The 22678-nt window shown below is 45.7% G+C and overlaps 1 protein-coding gene across 2 annotated transcripts in view; it reads right to left on the bottom strand.

The window, feature by feature from the left end:
• The window catches only part of RASSF1 (Ras association domain family member 1), a 63732-nt gene that overhangs the window by 4655 nt on the left and 36399 nt on the right, over window positions 1-22678 (bottom strand). The window contains exon 1 of one of the 2 annotated variants that reach the window (XM_056525178.1): window positions 1921-2195. The exons of the other annotated variant lie outside the window; for it this stretch is intronic. Coding sequence (XP_056381153.1) covers window positions 1921-2079 — 159 coding nt within the window. The 5' untranslated portion in view covers window positions 2080-2195. Of the gene's footprint in view, window positions 1-1920; window positions 2196-22678 lie in introns of those variants that run through there. 2 annotated transcript variants of the gene reach the window in all.

Raw genomic sequence — 22678 nt, 5'->3', positions numbered from 1 at the left:
TTTGAGACATTTCGTTAAGCTTATGAATGTCGTGCTTATTGCTGTGAAAGCTTCACCGCGTCTGAAAATTTCCCGCTCGGGTTTCAAATTGACGTAATGCGCCAAAAAAACCTGTGCGACAAAATCCTGCAACACCTTCGTAAATTAGACGGGAAAAACGAGTAGGGAGCATACAAAACCCGATGCAACAGAACCCGACACATTAGTAAATCAGGGCCGGTATGTTACACTGTGACATCTCTCTGCCCCATGTCCTGGACTTCTCTCCCTAGGCCGGTGTCCCTCTCCCCAAGGTCTACGGTACATTCGCCCCTCCTCCTCCTTCCTCTTCTTGCTCACAGTTGCATCAATCTTTGTACAGCCTCTGGTGGGGATGGTGGGGGCTGGGAGCAATGAGACAGCTGAAATAGTCACTGGAAACCCCCTCCCTGACTCTTTGAGCCCCGGCTGAAATTTAGCTAAAGTTTGGCTTTGTGAGTCCTGAGAACCTCAAACTCCGGAAACCTGAGAGGAAGGAAACACCTGAGCACACCCAGCCCTCTATACAGAGGTGTATGGAGCCGCACCTAGACTGACATTGCATGCTCTAGTCCAGTGGTCTTCAACCTGCGGCCCTCCAGATGTTGCAAAACTACAACTCCCAGCATGTCCGGACAGCCATCGGCTGTCCGGGCATGCTGGGAGTTGTAGTTTTGAAACATCTGGAGGTCCGCAGGTTGAAGACCACTGCTCTTGACTATGAATAAAGTGCCCCAAAATGTATCGAGAGGTGCTTCGAAGATAAGGCATCTTGGACTGTCCTAAAGCCAGAAACAATGGAAAATTTGCTATTTTCTGTGTTTTTGCTAATTATAAACCTGCTGGAAACTTACTGGTCTTACCTTTCTGGTTAATCCCGCCTACTTTTTTCAACACTTAAAAAAGTGTCAAAAGGTGAAAAAAATTGCAAACCATTGTGAAAACAAGACTTAAGCTATAAATTATGACCTTTTTATACCACAAAAGGGGCACAAACGCCATAATAAGTTCCCGACATTGTGTTCTCTATACTGCTAGATCACACGTCATCAGACATAGGATCCAGTGTGTACATCTGAAGGCAAAATACACAGTGAGGGACGTAACTATGTGGTCCATAACGCCATAATAAGTTCCCGACATTGTGTTCTCTATACTGCTAGATCACACGTCATCAGACATAGGATCCAGTGTGTACATCTGAAGGCAAAATACACAGTGAGGGACGTAACTATGTGGTCCATAACGCCATTCCTCACTCTGACTTTCTGTCAGATTACAAGTCGACTTTTTCCAATGATGGAACAGTCTGGGTGACATTCATTTAAAGAACTTTAAGGTGACCATGGTCTACCAGTTTGTTTTTTTAGGGGAAGAATGGGGTTCTTGGAAACTAAGGGAAAAGTGATGTAAGTGAGTTTGCCTTAAAATCAATTGCTACAAAATTAGTCATAGATGAATAACGTCAGTGCATGATAATGGATGCGGTCACGCCTGCCCAGCCTTACAGCATTTCACACCCAACCAGTACTATACTCTCTGTCCTGCTCACATCCACATGGTACACTTTTATACTCTTTCTGCCCCTTCTTATACTTGCCCCTCTTATTCCCACCTGATACTTTTTTTATACCCCTTTTACCGATTCACATCATTCTTGGGTCCACCAACCTACACCAGCCCAGTCTTTAGTTTAGTGACTTTTTTGCCCCATTAGTTGCTTCTTTTGCTTGTACAGGGTTACGGAATAGGTTAGCACTATATAAATAATGACAGGTTATAAAATTGGGGACGTGGCCACAGCAGGATTTAGGTTAAACATCAAGCATCAGAACTTTTTCCACTAGGGTTGCAGTTCCATGTAAGCAGCTTCCCTCCCCCTGTTCTAGCGCGTTGTCTGACCTGAGTCTTGGCCGGGGATCTTCGGGGTAGTATTGAGGTTTTTGCTGTATAGAACAGCTCCAGCTCTGGATCAGACTCCTCCTGGCTGCAGTAACCACTGCTGGTTGTGCTGTTCCAGGTCCGCTCAAAGGTTGCGCTGTCTTTATCGCCTTTACCCATTGTGGAACCGATAAGTGACCCAGATGTAGATTGCTGTAATGTCCTCTCTCTCCAGCTCTCAAGTTGAATGTATACAGACTCTGCAAACTCTACTGTGATTGGGATGGGGAGGGTGAACCGATGACTTCATCCCTCTCCTCTCCACACCCACATCCGGTCACAGGGATTTCATCACAATGTTCTACTTTGTAGGAGGGGGTTAGCTCTGCTAATCTGTAACCATGTGCTCCCAGGATTACTGCTTATTTCTGCTCCATTCACTGCATTTTGTGCATTTTTTAAACAAGCGCTTGTAACACAAAATGGTGGAGATTTCCTGAGCACAATGTATCAGAATTATGGCTCTAGTTGTTAAAAAATAAAAATACAAAAGAACTGGTCGACATGTTGTCTGACAAATTTGTTATTTAGACACTTTTGTTTGGTGAATCTCCAACTGTTGCTAGTTTCCCAACTAGGCTGCCTCCAACTGTTGCTAGTTTCCCAACTAGGGTGCCTGGGAGTTGTAGTTTTGCAACATCTGGAGGCACACTGTTTGGAAAACACTGCACTAGACACTCTTACTAGAAGTGTCAATTATGTATGGCGTAAGGAAAATGTCACACCAAAGTAATGTGACACACCTCCAGCTATGTTCATGCGGCGGAAAATGTGCAGGATGTCCACGTGGAAAACAGGGGTGGATATTCTGCACACATTTGCTTTTTATAGGACCCTCGGAAATGAGTGATCTCCGCTTCGTGCACAGATTACTGTCGACCACCGCATAAAGGGGTGGCTGACATGCCCGTCCATGAAGCTCTATGGGAGAGGTGGAGAAACAACATTCAGGTATCTCTGGCTATCCCATAGAGCCACATGGAGGGGCATGTCAGCCCCCCCTTTTATGTGGTGGTCGACAGTAATCCGTGCACGAAGCGGAGATCGATCTGTGCAAAGAAAGAGCCAGGGTTCTGGGCAGGAGATTGCGGGGGGGGGGGTCAGACCCCGCAATCGTACACATTCCCTGTCCGGTGGTTAGGGGATAAAATGTTCTGCAGTGGAGTACCCCTTTAAGTTACAGAGCAGGGTTGCCAAATTCCATTAGACACACCACAAAATCTTGCAGAAAGTCTTTCCAGAAGAGTGGAAACTGTAATAACTGCAATGTGGGGGGAACAAAAACCATATAAATGCCTATGGATTTAGAATGGGATGTCCTTAAAGCTCCTCTGGATGTAATGTGTAGGTGTCCTAATACATTTTTCCAGCAAGATGCACCAAATCTATCACACAGCGAGCACCACTGTAAACAATCTGGTGCACTCTCTGCCAGTGTCATCTAGTTTTATGCTGTCTATATATTAAAGGGGTACTCCGCCACGCCCCCTCCCATAGGCGTGCATTGAGGGGGCAGAGTGTGATGTCATGAGTGGGCGGGGCCGTGATGTCACGATACTCCGACCCCTGTATCGCCCGTTATCAGCCATGGAGCGTTCTTTGCTTCGTGCAGCTGGTGAACGGGGGTGCTGCTGGAGAGATCGTGCGGGTCCCCAGCGGAGGGACCCCCGCGATCAGACATCTTATCCCCTATCCTTTAGATAGGGGATAAGATGTCTAGGGGTAGAGTACCCATTTAAACTATAGATTTACTATGCAGATATTAAACTATAAAGGAAAGTTCTGCAACTTCCCAATAAACTTTGTATTTCAATCCATTTTCAAGATACCGGATTACTGCTAAATCGTGTATTGTATAACACCATATCTGAAAACATATTTTGCCCTTATATAACTCTCACAGCTAAAGGTTTGTTACAACTGGATTGAGTATTTAAGCCTGGATTCCAGAACAAAAAAAAACAGACTGGTGTTTAGCTCACAGAGATTTGTCGACACTAATACATTGTAAAAACTTCTTGGGTCTCAGTGTGCCTATTTACTGACAACAAGCAGACATGCTGGTAAGGATTTAAAATGCAGAATATACTGTATTAGGGTACATTCACACGGGCGGATTTATTTGCAGCTTTCCCGCTGCGTATTTGAAAGGGGGCGGGCTCTTTGCAGTTGTCTGCAGCAGATTTTCCGCTGTGGAATTTACAGTGCGGAAAATCCGCCGCAAGCCCCATCGAAGTCCGTAGGGTCTGCGGCGGATTTTCCGCAGCGGAAAATCTGCTGCGGACAGCCGAGAAGAGTCCGCCCCCTTTCAAATACGCAGCGGAAAACCCGTAAATAAATCCGCCCGTGTGAACGTACCCTTAGGCAATGTTCACACTAGATGCTCCTGTCGTAGACATTAAAGGGGTTATCCACCATAAGGTGATTTTAGTACTTACCTGGCAGACAGTAATGGACATGCTTAGGAAAGATCGGTGATTGTCTTGGGGCTAAATGGCTATGTTGTGAGATTACCATAACACTGTGGCTAGCTGTATGTGAACTAGTATTTCCTGTTTGACTTTTATTTTTTTTACTACAAATCCCACAATTCCATCTTCCTCCCTCCCACACATTAGCCACCCCACCCTTTGAAACATAAATGAGCTGCATCCATTCAAATCAGTGTGGTTTTCAATCAGGGTGCCTACAACTGTTGCATTAGTTGCAGATTGATCCCTCCAGCCATTGAAGCAGACAGGCTCCCTGTCATCAGCTGACTAGTGAGTCAGGTCTCGGCCGCATTGCAAGCTGGGAAAAATCTGAGACAACAGTAATTTTGTATGCTGGTAAAAATAAATATTGGGGTAAAAATCACATAAGAATTGTGAGAAAACCGTCACACACAGGTTTAGACACTATATTATGAACTACACTAACCTTACAGCCCCTGTAGCTTAGTCAAATAAAAAAAAATCCTGGAATACCCCTTTAAACTTTGTTTATAGGCTATCGTGTGCCAAAATGCTCTTCAGAAACATTATATAAACATAGCCTTAAAAGCAGCAGAACTTTTCATTGTACAGCAGTTACCGTATTTATCGGGGTATACCACGCACCGGCCTATAACACGCACCCTCATTTTACCAAGGATATTTGGGTAAAAAAAGTTTTTTACCCAAATATCCATGATAAAATGAGGGTGCGTGTGTGCGCGTGTATACCCCGATATACCCCCAGGAAAGGCAGGGGGAGAGAGGCCGTCGCTGCCCGCTTCTCTCCCCCTGCCTTTCCTGGGGTCTAGAGCGCTGCTGTCGGCCCTTTTCACCCCCTGGTTATCGGCACCGCTGCCCGTTCTGTCCCCCTGACTATCGGTGCCGGCGCCGATAGCCAGGGAGAGAGAAGCGGCGCCGACAGCCAGGGGGAGAGAAGGGGCAGCGGCACCCATTGCCGGCGCCGCTGCCCCGTTGCCTCCCCCCATCCCCGGTGGCATAATTACCTGAGTCCGGTCCGCGCTGCTCCAGGCCTCCGTCGTGCGTCCCCAGCGTCGTTGCTATGCACGGCGCGCCGCTCTGACGTCATGCGCCGCGCCGTTCAGCGCATAGCAATGACGCCGGGGACGCACGACGGAGGCCTGGAGCAGCGCGGACCGGACTCAGGTAATTATGCCACCGGGGATGGGGGAGGCAACGGGGCAGCGGCGCCGGCAATGGGTGCCGCTGCCCCTTCTCTCCCCCTGGCTGTCGGCGCCGCTTCTCTCTCCCTAGCTATCGGCGCCGGCACCGATAGTCAGGGGGACAGAACGGGCAGCGGCGCCGATAACCAGGGGGTGAAAAGGGCCGACAGCAGCGCTCTAGACCCCAGGAAAGGCAGGGGGAGAGAAGCGGGCAGCGACGGCCTCTCTCCCCCTGCCTTTCCTGGGGGTGTATCGGCGTATAACACGCACACAGACTTTAGGCTAAAAATTTTAGCCTAAAAAGTGCGTGTTATACGCCGATAAATACGGTAATTCTCAATGCCTGAATGATGTCTATTATGAAATCGTTCTGCGATTTAAAGGGATACTCCGACGGAAAACTTTTTTTTCTTCCAAATGAACCGGTGCCAGAAAGTTGGTGCCAGGTTTGTAAATTACTTCTATTAAAAAAAATCTTAATCCTTTCAGTACATTTTAGCAGCTGATTGCTACAGAGGAAAATCTTTATTTTTTGAATCTCTTTTTTGTCTTGTCCACAGTGCTCTCTGCTGACACCTGATGCCCATATCAGGAACTGTCCAGAGCAGGAGAAAATCCCCATAGCAAACCTATGCAGCTCTGGACAGTTCCTGACACGGACAGAGGTGTCAGCAGAGAGCACTGTGGACAAGACAAAAAAGAAATTCAAAAAGTAAAGAATTTCCTCTGTAGCATACAGCTGCTAAAAAGTACTAAAAGGATTAAGATTTTTTTAATAGAAATCATTTACAAATCTGTTTAACTTTCTGGCACCAGTTCATTTAAAAAAAAAAAAAGTTTTCCACCGGAGTACCTCTTTAATGCCTGTGTCATTCTACACCAGTGTTTCCCAACCAGTGTGCCTCCAGCTGTTGCAAAACTACAACTCCCAGCATGCCCGGACAGCCAACGGCTGTCCGGGCATGCTGGGAGTTGTAGTTTTGCAACAGCTGGAGGCACACTGGTTGGGAAACACTGGTATACACTGTAGTCCTCACATTCTGATCATGAACCAGGAACCTCCGATAGGCCTTGGGTAGCCTTATAGGCTGCAGTTATGGCAGTGTAGGACAAATAAAGATGAATCCGTGATATAAAAAGAACCCAATGATTATACATTGGGTTCTTTTTAAACATCTTATGCCTCCAGCTCCAGACATGCCCTTCCTCCTTCACTGCTTTGATCTGATCTGGGTTGTTCTTGCTGTTGTTCCGCAGTTGAAAGCAGATCCCTATAATCTCTGGTCTTTGTGTTTAATGTAATTTTGTCAGCGACTACAGGTCATATGATCTTATATCCTGAGGGCGGGAGGGGGGTCTCCTGCCAGATGTTGGAGCATCCTGCTTTTAATAGTTACTGGTCCCCTCCAGGGTCATCACCCCGCTGTGCTGTAAAATTAGATTTTAACCCAATCCTTGCCATTACTCAGCTTTACTAGACTCCACTGCTTTTATATTTTTATATATATATGGTGCAGCCAACAACTGGTTAATGATAATGTAAAAGCAATGTATTATATGATGATGACCATTGTTCTATATGTGTCATGTAGGCTGCTATTGTATATGAGCCACCATTTGTGTTCACAAAGTACATAAATGGAGTCAATTTAAACCAAGGTCCTGAAAATGTTAAATTGTGAATCACAAAAATATCCTGTAAACCACGACGGGGGTGGGGTGTAGTCTGAAGGGAACAGGAAATGGCGGGTAAGTTGTCACCACTTCGAAATAGCTCTGGAGGCCAATAGACTTTGCAGTGGTGGATGTAGAGGATTACGATTTCTTGGCAGAGCAGTAAGGCTGCCTGGATTAAGTGCTGTGGTCAGGATTTACCTTAAAGGGGTTATCCAGGAAAAAACTTTTATGTATATATATATATATACATAAATCAACTGGCTCCAGAAAGTTAAACAGATTTGTAAATTACTTCTATTAAAAAATCTTAATCCTTTCAGTACCTATGAGCTTCTGATGTTAAGGTTGTTCTTTTCTGTCTAAGTGCTCTCTGATGACACGTGTCTCGGGAACTGCCCAGTTTAGAAGCAAATCCCCATAGCAAACCTCTTCTAAACTGGGCGGTTCCCGAGACACGTGTCATCAGAGAGCACTTAGACAGAAAAGAACAACCTTAACTTCAGAAGCTCACAAGTACTGAAAGGATTAAGATTTTTTAATAGATGTAATTTACAAATCTGTTTAACTTTTTGGAGCCAGTTGATACATAAAAAAAGTTTTTTCCCTAGAATACCCCTTTAACCCCTTAAAGGGGTACTCTGCTGCTCAGCATTAGGAACAAACTGTCACGAGCTTCCGGTGCGTTTTGAACAAACTGTTCCAAACACTGGAGCCCAGTGTTCTGAACAGTATGTTCAAAACGCTGGGAAGCGGAGTACCCCTTTAAGGACCAGGCCCATTTTGGCCTTAAAGGGGTACTCCGGTGGAAAACTTTTTTTTTTTTAAATGAACTGATGCCAGAAAGTTAAACAGATTTGTAAATTACTTCTGTTAAAAAAAATCTTTATCCTTCCAGTACCTTTTAGCAGCTGTGTCCTACAGAGGAAATTCTTTTCTTTTTTAATTTCTTTTTTGTCTTGTCCACAGTGCTCTCTGCTGACACCTCTGTCTCTGTCAGGAACTGTCCAGAGCAGCATAGGTTTGCTATGGGGATTTTCTCCTGCTTTGGACAGTTCCTGATACGGGCATCAGGTGTCAGCAGAGAGCACTGTGGACAAGACAAAAAGGAAATTTAAAAAGAAAAAAATTTCCTCTGAAGCATACAGCTGCTAAAAGTACTGGAAGGTTAAAGATTTTTTAATACAAGTAATTTACAAATCTGTTTAACTGTTTAATATTTTCCACCAGAGTACCCCTTTAACTCCTTTTTTTTCACATCTGACCACTGTCACTTTAAGCATTAACCCCTTAAGGACAAGGCCATTTTACACCTTAGGACCAGAGCGTTTTTTGCACATCTGACCACTGTCACTTTAAACATTAATAACTCTGGAATGCTTTTAGTTATCAATCTGATTCCGAGATTGTTTTTTCGTGACATATTCTACTTTAACATAGTGGTAAAATTTTGTGGTAACTTGCATCCTTTCTTGGTGAAAAATCCCAAAATTTGATAAAATTAGAAAATTTTGCATTTTTCTAACTTTGAAGCTCTCTGCTTGTAAGGAAAATGGATATTCAAAATATTTTTTTATTTTATTCACATTTCCAATATGTCTACTTTATGTTTGCATCATAAAATTGACGTGTTTTTACTTTTGGAAGACACCAGAGGGCTTCAAAGTTCAGCAGCACTTTTCCAATTTTTCACAAAATTTTGAACCTCGCTTTTTTTCAGAGACCAGTTCAGGTTTTAAGTGGATTTAAAGGGTCTTCCCATTAGAAATACCCCACAAATGACCCCATTATAAAAACTACACCCCCAAAAGTATTCAAAATTTTAATCAGTAAGTGTTTTAACCCTTTAGGTGTTTCACAGGAATAGCAGCAAAGTGAAGGAGAAAATTCACAATCTTTATTTTTTACACTTGCATGTTCTTGTAGACCCAATTTTTGATTTTTTACAAGGGGTAAAAGGAGAAAATGTATACTTGTATTTGTAGCCCAATTTCTCTCGAGACAGCAAATACCTCATATGTCTATGTAAAGTGTTCGGCGGGCGCAGTAGAGGGCTCAGAAGCGAAGGAGCGACAAGGGGATTTTGGAGAGTACGTTTTTCAGAAATGGTTTTTGGGGGGCATGTTGCATTTAGGAAGCCCCTATGGTGCCAGAACAGCAAAAATAACCCACATGGCATACCATTTTGGAAACTAGACCCCTTGGGGAACGTAACAAGGAATAAAGTGAGTCTTAATACCCCACAGGTGTTTCACGACTTTTGCATATGTAAAAAAAAATTTCACTAAAATGTGTGTTTCCCCCCAAATTTCGCATTTTTGCAAGGGTTAATAGCAGAAAATACCTCCCAAAATTTGTAACCCCATCTCTTCTGAGTATGGAGGCACCCCATAAGTTGGCATGAAGTGCATTACGGGCGAACTACAATGCTCCGAAGAGAAGGAGTGATATTTGACTTTTTGAGAGCAAATTTTGCTCGGGGGGCATGTCGCATTTTGGAAGCCCCTATGGTGCCAGAACAGCAAAAAAAAAACACATGGCATACCATTTTGGAAACTAGACCCCTTGAGGAGCGTAACAAGGAATAAAGTGAGCCTTAATACCCCACACGGGTTTCACGACTTTTGCATATGTAAAAAAATATATATATTTTTTTCACTAAGATGTGCGTTTCCCCCCAAATTTCACATTTTTGCAAGGGTTAATAGCAGAAAATACCCCCCAAAATTTGTAACCCCATCTCTTCTGAGTATGGAGGTACCCCATAAGTGGACCTGAAGTGCACTACGGGCGAACTACAATGCTCAGAAGAGGAGGAGCACCATTGAGCTTTTGGAAAGAGAATTCGTTTGGAATGGTAGTCAGGGGCCATGTGCATTTACAAAGCCCCCCGTGGTGCCAGAACAGTGGACCCCCCCCACATGTGACCCCATTTTGGAAACTACACCCCTCACAGAATTTAATAAGTGGTGCAGTGAGCATTTACACCCCACTGGCGTTTGACAGATCTTTGGGACAGTGGGCTGTGCAAATGGAAAATTAAATTTTTTATTTTCACGGATCACTGTTCCAAAAATCTGTCAGACACCTGTGGGGCGTAAATGCTCACTGCGCCCCTTATTACATTACATGAGGGGTGTAGTTTCCAAAATGGGGTCACATATGGGGGGGGTCCATTGTTCTGGTACCATGGGGGCTTTGTAAACACAAGTGGCCTTCAATTCCGGACAAATTTTATCTTCAAAATCCCAATGGCGCTCCCTCTCTTCTGAGCATTGTAGTGCACCCATAGAGCACTTTACATCCACATATGGGGTATGCTCTTACTCAGAAGAAATTGGGTTACAAATTTTGGGGGGCTTTTTTTTATTTTCCCTTGTGAAAATGAAAAATTTAGGGTGACACCAGCATTTTAGTGAAAAAAAATTTTTTTTTTCATTTTCCCATCCAACTTTAATGAAAATTTGTCAAACACCTGTGGGGTGTTCAGGCTCACTATACCCCTTGTTACGTTCCGTGAGGGGTGTCGTTTCCAAAATGGGGTCACATGTCTGTATTTATTGTTTTGCGCTTATGTCAGAACCGCTGTAAAATCAGCCACCCCTGTGCAAACCACCAATTTAGGCCTCAAATGTACATGGTGCGCTCTCACTCCTGAGCCTTGTTGTGCGTCCGCAGAGCATTTTACGCCCACATATGGGGTATCTCCGTACTCAGGAGAAATTGCGTTACAAATTTTGGGGGTCTTTTTTTCCTTTTACCTCCCGTGAAAATAAAAAGTAAAGGACAACGCCAGCATGTTAATGTAAAAAAACATAAGGGGTAAAAGGAAAAAAAGCCCCCAAAATTAGTAACGCAATTTCTCCCGAGTACGGAAATACTCCATATGTGGCACTAAACTGTTTCCTTGAAATACGACAGTGCTCCGAAGTGAGAGAGCGCCATGCGCATTTGAGGACTAAATTAGGGATTGCACAGGGGTGGACATAGGGGTATTCTACGCCAGTGATTCCCAAACAGGGTGCCTCCAGCTGTTGCTCAACTCCCAGCATGCCTGGACAGTCAGTGGCTGTCCGGAAATGCTGGGAGTTGTTGTTTTGCAACAGCTGGAGGCTCTGTTTTGGAAACACTGCCGTACAATACGTTTTTTATTTTTTATTAGGGGGACAGTGTAAGGGGGTGTATATGTTGTGTTTTACTCTTTATTATGTGTAAGTGTAGTGTTTTTAGGGTACGTTCACACTGGCGGGTTTACAGTGAATTTACCGCTAGGAGTTTGCGCTGCGGTGAAAAATTTGCCACAGCCCAAACTTGAAGCAGAAAACTTACTGTAAACCCGCCAGTGTGAATGTACCCTGTACGTTCACATGGGGGGGGGCAAACCTCCAGCTGTTTCAAAACTACAACTCCCAGCATGTACTGACAGACCGTGCATGCTGGGAGTTGTACTTTTGCAACAGCTGGAGGCACACTGGTTAGAAAACCTTCAGTTAGGTTCTGTTACCTAACTCAGTATTTTCCAACCAGTGTGCCTCCAGCTGTTGCAAAACTTCAACTCCCAGCATGTACTGATCGCCGAAAGGCATGCTGGGAGATGTAGTTATGCAACAGCTGGAGGGATCGCAACTACAACTCCCAGCATGCCCAGAGAGCTGTTTAGGCTTGCTGGGAGTTGCAGTTTTGCAACATCTGTAGAGCTATAGTTTAGAGACCACTGCATAGTGGTCTCCAAACTGTGGACCTCCAGATGTTGCAAAATTACAACTCCCAGCATGCCCAGACAGCAAACTGCTGTCTGGGCATGCTGGGAGTTGTAGTTTTGCAAGATCTGGAGGTGCACAGTATAGAGATCACTTTGCAGTGGTCTCAAACTGTACACCTCCAGCTGTTGCAAAACTGAAACTCCCAGCAAGCCTAAACAGCTCTCTGGGCATGCTGGGAGTTGTAGTTTTGCAACATCTGGAGGGTAACAGTTTAGAGACCACTATAGTGGTCTCAGACTGTAGCCCTCTAGATGTTGCTAAGTAACTCACCGGCTTCCGTTGGATCCAGGGAGCTGCGTCGCGGTCCTCTTCTTCCGCCGATCGTCGCCCGCTGCCGCCGCTGATCGTCGCCGCTGCCATCGCCGATGGGTAAGTGGATCTTCGGCGCCGGTCCCTGTCGGTTTCCCCGTCCTGCCCCGCCTATTGTGGGAGGGCAGGACGGGGAAACCGAAAGTAAACCCCTCCGCCCCCGATCTGCTATTGGTGGTCGCGTCTAGACCACCAATAGCAGAGATAGGAGGGGTGGCAGTCACCCCGGCGCGATCCCCGCCCGGCGCGCGGCGGGGACCGAAATTCCCACGGGCGTACAGGTACGCTCTTGGTCCTTAAGTACCAGGGAGCAAAGGCGTACCTGCACGCCCTTGGTCCTTAAGGGGTTAATAACTCTAGAAAGCTTTTACTTCTGAATTTGATTCCGAGATAGTTTTTTCGAGACATATTCTACTTTAACATAGTGGTAATTTTTCGTCGATACTTGCATCATTTCTTGGTGAAAAATGCAAAAATGTTATTAAAAAAAATGAAAATTTTGCCTTTTTCTAACTTTGAAGCTCCCTGCTGGTAAAGAAAATAGACATTCCAAATAAATTATATATTGATTCACATATACAATATGTCTACTTTATGTTTGCATCATAAAGTTGACATGTTTTTACTTTTGGAAGACATCAGAGGGCTTCAAAGTTCAGCAGCAATTTTCAAATTTTTAGTGAAATTTTCCAAATCAGAATTTTTCAGGTACCAGTTCAGTTTTGAAGTGGATTTGAAGGGTCTTCATATTAGAAATACCCCATAAATGACCCCATTATAAAAACTGCACCCCTCAAAGTATCCAAAATGACATTCAGAAAGTGTGCTAACCCCAGAAATAGCAGCAAAGTGAAGGAGAAAATTCAAACTAAATTTTTTACACTCGCATGTTCTTGTAAACCCAGTTTTTGAATTTTTACAAGGGGTAATAGGAGAAGAAGCCCCTCAAAATTTGTAACCCAATTTCTCTCGAGTAAGGAAATACCTCATATGTGGATGTAAAGTGCTCTGTGGGTGCACTAGAGGGCTCAGAGGGGAAGGAGCGACAATGGGATTTTGGAGAGCATGTCGCATTTAGGAAGACCCTATGGTGCAATAACAGAAAAAAAAACACATGGCATACTATTTTGTAAACTACACCCCTCAAGGCACTTAACAAGGGGTACAGTGAGCCTTAACACCCCACAGGTGTTTGACGACTTTTCGTTAAATTCGGATGTGTAAATGAAAAAGTTTTTTTTTCACTAAAGTGCAGTTATTTTCCCAAATTTACCACTTTTACAAAGGGTAACGGGAGAAAATGCCCCCCAAAATTTGTAACCCCATTTCTTCGGAGTATGGAAACACCCCATGTTTGAATGTAAAATGCTCTGCGAGCGAATTACAATGCTCAGAAGAGTCACATTTGGCTTTTGGAAAGCAAATTTTGCTGAAAAGGTTTTTGGGGGGCATGTCGCATTTAGGAAGCCCCTATGGTGCCAGAACAGCAAAAAAAAAAAAAAAAACACTTGTCATACTATTTTGGAATCTTCACCCCTCAAGGAACGTAACAAGGGGTACAGTAAGCCTTAACACCCCACACACACAGGTGTTTGATGACTTTAAGTTAAAGTCGGATGTGTAAATGAAAAAAAAATGTTCACTAAAATGCATTTTTTTCCCCAAATTTTACATTTTTTCAAGGAGTAATAGGAGAAAATGCCCCCCAAAATTTGTAGCCCCATTTCTTCTGTGTATGGAAATACCCCATGTGCGGACGTAAACTGCTCTGCTGGCACACTACAATGCTCAGAACAGGAGGGACGCCATTGAGCTTTTGGAGAGAGAATTTGTTTGGAATGGAAGTTGGGGCCATGTGCGTTTACCAAGCCCCCATGGTGCCTGAACAGTAGATCCCCCCACATGTGACCCCATTTTACAAACTACACCCCCACACGTGACCCCATTTTGGAAACTACACCCCTCGCGTAATGTAATAAGGGGTGCAGTGAGCATTTACACCCATTGACATTTGACAGATGTTTGGAACAGTGGGCTGTGCAAATGAAAAATTACATTTTTCCTTTTCACGGACCCCTGTTCCAAAAATCTGTCAGACACCTGTGGGGCAGAAATGCTCACTGCACCCCTTATTACATTACTTGAGGGGTGTAGTTTCCAAAATGGGGTCAAGTGTGGGGGGGGGGGGGGTCCATTGTTCTGGCACTATGGGGCTTTGAAACACAAGTGGCCTTCAATTCTGGACACATTTTCTCTCCAAAAGCTCCTTCTCTTCTGAGCATTGTAGTTCGCTCACAAAGCACTTTACATCCACGTATGGGGTATGTTCTAACCCCTATTTTCCCTTGTGAAAATGAAAAATTTAGGGTAGCACCAGCATTTTTCATTTTCCCATCCAACTTAAAGAAAATTTGTCAAACACCTATGCGGTGTTAAGGCTCCCTAAAGCCCTTGTTACGTTACGTGAGGACTGTAGTTTACAAAATGGGTTCCCACGTGGGTATTTATTTTTTTGCGTTTATGTCAGAACCACTGTAAAATCTGCCACCCCAGTGCAAATCTATTTCCTTGAAATACGACAGGGCTCCGAAGTGAGAGTGCACCATGTGCATTTGAGGACTAAATTAGGGATTGCATAGGGGTGAACATAGGGGTTTTCTACACCAGTGATTCCCAAACAGGGTGCCTTCAGTTGTTGCTAAACTCCCAGTATGCTTGGACAGTCAACGGCTGTCCGGAAATGCTGGGAGTTTTTGTGTTGCAACAGCTGTAGGCTACATTTGGAAACTCTGCTGTACGATACATTTTTCATTTTTATTGGGGGGGACAGTGTAAGGGGGTGTATATCTAGTGTTTTACCCTTTATTATGTGTTAGTGTAGTGTAGTGTTCTTAGGGTACATTCACACTGGCAGGGGTTTACGGTGAGTTTCCCGCTAGGAGTTTGTGCTGCGGCGGAAAATTTGCCGCAGCTCAAACTTGAAGCAGGAAACTCACTGTAAACCCGCCCGTGTGAATTTACCCTGTACATTCTCATGGGGGGGGGGGGGGGGGGGGACCTCCAGCTGTTGCAAAACTACAACTCCCAGCATGCACTGACAGACCGTGCATGCTGGGAGCTGTACTTTTGCAACAGCTGGAGGCACACTGGTTGGAAAACCTTCAGTTAGGTTCTGTTACCTAACTCAGCATTTTCCAACCAGTGTGCCTCCGGCTGTAGCAAAACTACAACTCCCAGCATGTACTGATCGCCAAAGGGCATGCTGGGAGATGTAGTTTTGCAACAACTGGAGGCATGCAACTACAACTCCCAGCATGGCGAGACAGCTGTTTGCTGTTTGAGGCCCACGGTTTAGAAACCACTGCACAGTGATCTGTGTGGGCATGCTGGGAGTTGTAGTTTTGCAAGATCTAGAGGGCCACAGTTTAGAGACCACTGCACAATGATCTCCAAAGTGTAGCCCTCCAAATATTGCAAAACTACAAATTCCAGCATGTCCAAACAGCTGTCTGGGCATGCTGGGAGTTGTAGTTTAGCAACATCTGGAGGGCTACAGTTTAGAGACCACTGTATGATACCCATTTAATATGCTTTTCTATAATTGTACAGCTTTAAAAAAAAAAAAAAAACGACTTTAACAAAATTAGCATGTTTGAAATTGCCCTTTGTTGACCACCTATGACTTTCTCATTTTTCCATATACGGGGCGGTATGAGGGCTCCTTTTTTGCACTGTGATCTGTAGTTTTTATTGGTAACAGGTTTGCTTATATTTTACTTTTTATAAATTTTTTATTAATTTTGAACTTTTTCTATTTTATATTTTTTACGTTTACACCGTTCACCGTACGGGATGATTAACAATATATTTTAATATTTCAGACTTTTACGCAGGCGACAATACCAAATGTTTATTAATTTTTTTTACACTTTTTTTGGGGTAAAATGGGTAAAACGGATGATTTTAATTTTTTTACTCTATTTTTTTTTACACTTTAATAGTGTAATAGTAATAGTGTTTAATAGGGGACTATTTATAGTAATCATTTGATTGCTAATACTGTTCAGTGTTATGCATGGGGCATAGCACTGATCAGTGTTATTGGCTATCTTCTGCTCTGGTCTGCTCGATCTCAGACCAGAGCAGAAGACCCCAGGAGACGGACTGAGGCAGGTGAGGGGACCTCTGTCCGCCATTATTTGATCATCCAAATAAAGTACTGTACTGCCGCAGATGCTGTCATCTGTATTGATCACAGCATCTGAGGGGTTAATGGCGGACATCTGCGCGATCGCGTTCAGGGCGGAGCATGGCGGAGCGTTAAGTACCACCGCACCATGACGTACATTTACGTTCATTGTCGTTAAGGGGTTAATGTGGCTATTTGCCTTTAAAGGGGTACTCCACTGGCCAGCGTGAAACTAAATGTTCGGAATGCTGTTTTCGCGCTGCGGAGGTCCACGCTGGCCAGTGTAGTACCCCTTTAAAAGGACAGGGGAATGAAAACAAATAATTTTTCAAGCCGCAGAAAGTAGATAGAACAATTAAAGAAACAGTCCATGAAGTACATATACATATTCTGACCCTGTTCGTCTATGGTTGGAGCAACACAGTGATTTCTGGTCACAGTGGCTATACAGTGGTATATGTGGGGTGTACATTTTGGGTAACAGTCCCACTATAAACATGGGGGGAGATTTATCAAAACCTGTCCAGAGGAAAAGTTGCTGAATTGCCCATAATAACCAACCAGATCACTTCTTTCATTTTTGAAAAGGCCTCTAAAAAATTAAAGAAGCGATCTGATTGGTTGCTATGGGCAACTCGGCAACTTTTCTTCTGCACAAGTTTTGATAAATCTCCCCCATGGTGCGCACACAGTCTTAGAAAGCTGTTGGGCGAACACTGATATAGCTGATAGCTATGTCACTCAGTTACATAACTTATCTCCTGGGGAACAAATGGATTGGGCAGTTTAAATTCAAACACAACCCGCTCAGAACTTAAAATAAGAACAAGGGGGGAGATTTATCAAAACCTGTGTAGAGGAAAAGTGGTGCAGTTGTCCATAGCAACCAACCAACCAAAAGGCATCTGAAAACTGAAAGAAGCAATCTGATTGGTCTCTATGAACAACTACACTACTTTTCTTAAGTTTTGATAAATCCCCCCCATTGTTCTTTTACACCACATTTTCGTGTTTCCGTCGCAAGAGAAAAGAGACCTTTAAGATCTCTATGGGGAATTATCTTAGACAGGCGTATCACTCACTGGTCTTAAAGGGGTATTCCAGGCAAAACCTTTTTTTATATATATCAACTGGCTCTGGAAAGTTAAAAAGATTTGTAAATTACTTATATTAAAAAATCTTAATAATTTCAATAGTTATTAGCTTCTGAAATTTTCTGTCTAACTGCTCAATGATGATGTCATGTCCCGGGAGCTGTGCATGATGGGAGAATATCCCCATAGGAAATGCACAGCTCCCGGGATGTGACATCATCATTGAGCAGTTAGACAGAAAACAACAACTCAACTTCAGAAGCTAATAACTATTGGAAGGATTAAGATTTTTTTATAGAAGTAATTTACAAATCTGTTTAACTTTCCGGAGCCAGTTGATATATAAAAAAAGTTTTGGCCTGGAATACTCCTTTAAACTGGATAGATAGACCTTAGAGTATAGATAGACCTTAGAAGAATAGATAGACCTTAGAGTATAGGCTTAATCCGTCAGCAGTGGCAGATTTGGCCGACTTTAGAATAAGGCTATCTTCACATGATAAAATTTCTGTGCGGAATTTTGCATTGGAATTCCGCACAGAGATTCTGCAGCAGCAAAGTCCTATTGATTTCAATTGGATTTTGCTGGGCTGTTCACATAGCAGAATTTCCGCACCGGAAACATCTGGCTCTGGAAATTCAAATTTCAGTGTCTGCAGAAAGAATAGACATGGACAAAATGTTCTTTCTGCAGACTATGCACAGAAATGCACATTTCCCAGCAGTCCTAGCGCTGGCATGTTCTGCTGTCAGGAGAATGTCCGCACAGAGATTTTCTGTGCGGACATTCCCCCGTCTGAACATAGCCTAAGGCGTATGGGCACCTCATGCTGCTGTTTTGCCAGCAGATTTATTAAAAGGCACTGGCCCCTTAAATCTGTCACTGTGCAGTGGCTGGCGACAAACAGTGAAATTTACATCAGCTCCAGATTTCAGCTATGATTTCATCAATCAATTGGCATAAATCAGGGTACCCATGACCACGCCCCTTTAGAAATGCTTTTTAAAGTGGTAAGAGAAACTTAGATTTCCTAAAAAAAAATCACAATTTAGCATCCATCATGTCACGAACCGAGACGTGCAGGTGGAAGGGTTATCTCTAAAATCACTATTTGTCTGCACTGAACCGAAAATAATGATAAATAATCGCTCTTACACCACCCAATTTAACGATATCGCTGCCACCACCTGCCTGTTTTCAGCCGACAGGAAGCTAACAATCCAATCTGGATATGCTACAATTCCCAAATATAATCTACTATCCCCAGTAGTATATAAAAACAGGAAAAAGATTAATCCAAATCTATAATGTAGCCAAACAGGTAGTAAATCTAAGACTATAACTTCAATCTCTTCAAGGACAATGTACGTCCGTTTTACCAGGCATAAGAAGGTACTTAAAGGGAACCAATCATCAAATTTTACCCTATATAATGCTTGGCAAAGCGTTATATAGGATAAAATTGTTGTCCTCACCATCCCCGGGGGACACAAGGGTCATGTGAGGACTCATTTTAAAGGTATTATGATGGAGAATCCAACCATACAAGATAGGGGCTGCATACATACTACCCTGACCCCCATATTCCATATTGAAAAATATAGGATTTTCCAATTGAGTCAACTTTATACATCTCTTTCATCTTATTGACACCCAGGTTGGTGCTTTGCTAGCTAGAATGGTGTTACCTTTTTTTTGTCATAGAGCAGCTGTGTTAATGAACCCCCTGCTAGGATTGGTCACACCTATACCCAGACTGGATAGACATGTGGGCTCCAAGGTGCCCTGATCAAAAGAGAATTAATTGCTCCCCACTGGCCACTGGGTGCTATCGCTCAGATTATCGTCTTCCTGACAGTTAGACCAAACAGAAGGGGTTATTTGAAATGTTAATGTCACGATGCCGGCTGGCAGGTAGTGGATCCTCTGTGCCAGAGAGGGATGGCGAGGACCGCGCTAGTGGACCGGTTCTAAGCCACTACAGGTTTTCACCAGAGCCCGCCGCAAAGCGGGATGGTCTTGCTGCGGCGGTAGTGACCAGGTCGTATCCACTAGCAACGGCTCCCCTCTACTGACTGCTGAAGATAGGCGAGGTACAAGGGAGTAGGCAGAAGCAAAGTCGGACGTAGCAGAAGGTCGGGGGCAGGCGGCAAGGTTCGTAGTCAGGGGAGATAGCAGAAGTTCTGGTACACAGGTTTTAAACACACAAAACGCTTTCACTAGGCACAAGGGCAACAAGATCCGGCAAGGGAGTGCAAGGGAGGAGACCAGATATAGCCAGGGAGCAGGTGGGAGCCAATTAAGCTAATTGGGCCAGGCACCAATCATTGGTGCACTGGCCCTTTAAGTCTCAGGGAGCTGGCGCGCGCGCGCCCTAGAGATCGGAGCCGCGCGCGCCAGCACATGACAGCAGGGGACGGGAACGGGTAAGTGACCTGGGATGCGATTCGCGAGCGGGCGCGTCCCGCTGTGCGAATCGCATCCCCAACGGCCATGACAGAGCAGCGCTCCCGGTCAGGGGGACTGACCGGGGAGCTGCAGGGAGAAAGACGCCGTGAGCGCTCCGGGGAGGAGCGGGGGCCCGGAGCGCTAGGCGTAACAGTACCCCCCCCCCTTAGGTCTCCCCTTCTCTTTGTCCGGTAACTGCCTCCCCTGGGATGAGGACACCGGGAAAGGATGGAGGGATTCCTCAACGGCAGGCAGAACAGCAGGAGTAGGAATGGGGAGAGAGGGCAGAGGGCGAGACCTGGCACGGGGCAGTGTGACACCAGGACGAGGGCCATGAGGGGACACAGAGGCTTGCCTGATGGGACTGGGAGGGGGGGAGAGGCATTTCCTGTGGCAGGCAGAGTCCTTAATGACCTTAGGGGGACCGGATACAGGAGGAACCACAGGGTCACGGCAGGGAGTACTGGGAACCGGTTGAAGGCAGTCCTTGGAACAAGAGGGACCCCAACTCTTGATCTCCCCAGTGGACCAATCCAGGGTTGGGGAATGGTGTTGAAGCCAGGGTAGTCCAAGGAGAATTTCGGAAGTGCAATTAGGAAGGACAAAAAATACAATTTCCTCGTGATGAGGTCCGATGCACATTAGGAGGGGCTCCGTGCGGTAACGCACGGTGCAATCCAACCTGGCTCCGTTGACCGCGGAAATGTGGAGTGGCTTGACAAGACGGGTCACCGGAATGCGGAATTTATTCACTAAGGACTCCCGAATAAAATTCCCAGAAGCTCCAGAGTCCAGGCAGGCCACGGCTGAGAGGGGAGAGCTGGCTGAAGTAGAAATCCGAACAGGCACCGTGAGACGTGGAGAAGCCGACTTAGCATCAAGAGACGCCACACCCACGAGAGCTGGGTGCGAGCGTGCGTTTCCCAGACGTGGAGGACGGATTGGGCAATCCACCAAAAAATGTTCAGTACTGGCACAGTACAGACAAAGATTCTCTTCCTTACGGCGATTCCTCTCTTCCAGGGTCAGGCGAGACCGATCCACTTGCATGGCCTCCTCGGCGGGAGGCCTAGGCGCAGATTGCAGTGGAGACTGTGGGAGAGGTGCCCAGAGATCTAAGTCTTTTTCCTGGCGGAGCTCTTGATGCCTCTCAGAAAAACGCATGTCAATGCGAGTGGCTAGATGAATGAGTTCATGCAGGTTAGCAGGAGTCTCTCGTGCGGCCAGAACATCTTTAATGTTGCTGGATAGGCCTTTTTTAAAGGTCGCGCAGAGAGCCTCATTATTCCAGGATAGTTCAGAAGCAAGAGTACGGAATTGTATGGCGTACTCGCCAACGGAGGAATTACCCTGGACCAGGTTCAGCAGGGCAGTCTCAGCAGAAGAGGCTCGGGCAGGTTCCTCAAAGACACTTCGAATTTCCGAGAAGAAGGAGTGTACAGAGGCAGTGACGGGGTCATTGCGGTCCCAGAGCGGTGTGGCCCATGACAGGGCTTTTCCAGACAGAAGGCTGACTACGAAAGCCACCTTAGACCTTTCAGTAGGAAACTGGTCCGACATCATCTCCAAGTGCAGGGAACATTGCGAAAGAAAGCCACGGCAAAACTTAGAGTCCCCATTAAATTTGTCCGGCAAGGACAGGCGGAGGCTAGGAGTGGCCACTCGCTGCGGAAGGGGTGCAGGAGCTGGCGGAGGAGATGGTTGTTGCTGCTGTAGCTGTGACTGTACTTGCTGTAGTTGTGACTGGAGTTGCTGTGTCATGGTGGTCAAGTACGACAGCTGGTGATCTTGTTGGGCGATCTGACGAGCTTGCTGGGCGACCAGCGTAGGGAGGTCAGAGACAACTGGCAGGGGAACCTCAGCGGGATCCATGGCCGGATCTACTGTCACGATGCCGGCTGGCAGGTAGTGGATCCTCTGTGCCAGAGAGGGATGGCGAGGACCGCGCTAGTGGACCGGTTCTAAGCCACTACAGGTTTTCACCAGAGCCCGCCGCAAAGCGGGATGGTCTTGCTGCGGCGGTAGTGACCAGGTCGTATCCACTAGCAACGGCTCCCCTCTACTGACTGCTGAAGATAGGCGAGGTACAAGGGAGTAGGCAGAAGCAAAGTCGGACGTAGCAGAAGGTCGGGGGCAGGCGGCAAGGTTCGTAGTCAGGGGAGATAGCAGAAGTTCTGGTACACAGGTTTTAAACACACAAAACGCTTTCACTAGGCACAAGGGCAACAAGATCCGGCAAGGGAGTGCAAGGGAGGAGACCAGATATAGCCAGGGAGCAGGTGGGAGCCAATTTAGCTAATTGGGCCAGGCACCAATCATTGGTGCACTGGCCCTTTAAGTCTCAGGGAGCTGGCGCGCGCGCGCCCTAGAGAGCGGAGCCGCGCGCGCCAGCACATGACAGCAGGGGACGGGAACGGGTAAGTGACCTGGGATGCGATTCGCGAGCGGGCGCGTCCCGCTGTGCGAATCGCATCCCCAACGGCCATGACAGAGCAGCGCTCCCGGTCAGGGGGACTGACCGGGGAGCTGCAGGGAGAAAGACGCCGTGAGCGCTCCGGGGAGGAGCGGGGGCCCGGAGCGCTAGGC

The sequence above is a fragment of the Hyla sarda genome, chromosome 6 (genome assembly GCF_029499605.1).
Source record: "Hyla sarda isolate aHylSar1 chromosome 6, aHylSar1.hap1, whole genome shotgun sequence".
Lineage (NCBI taxonomy): Eukaryota > Metazoa > Chordata > Amphibia > Anura > Hylidae > Hyla > Hyla sarda.
This window is presented reverse-complemented; position numbering and strand designations above follow the sequence as displayed.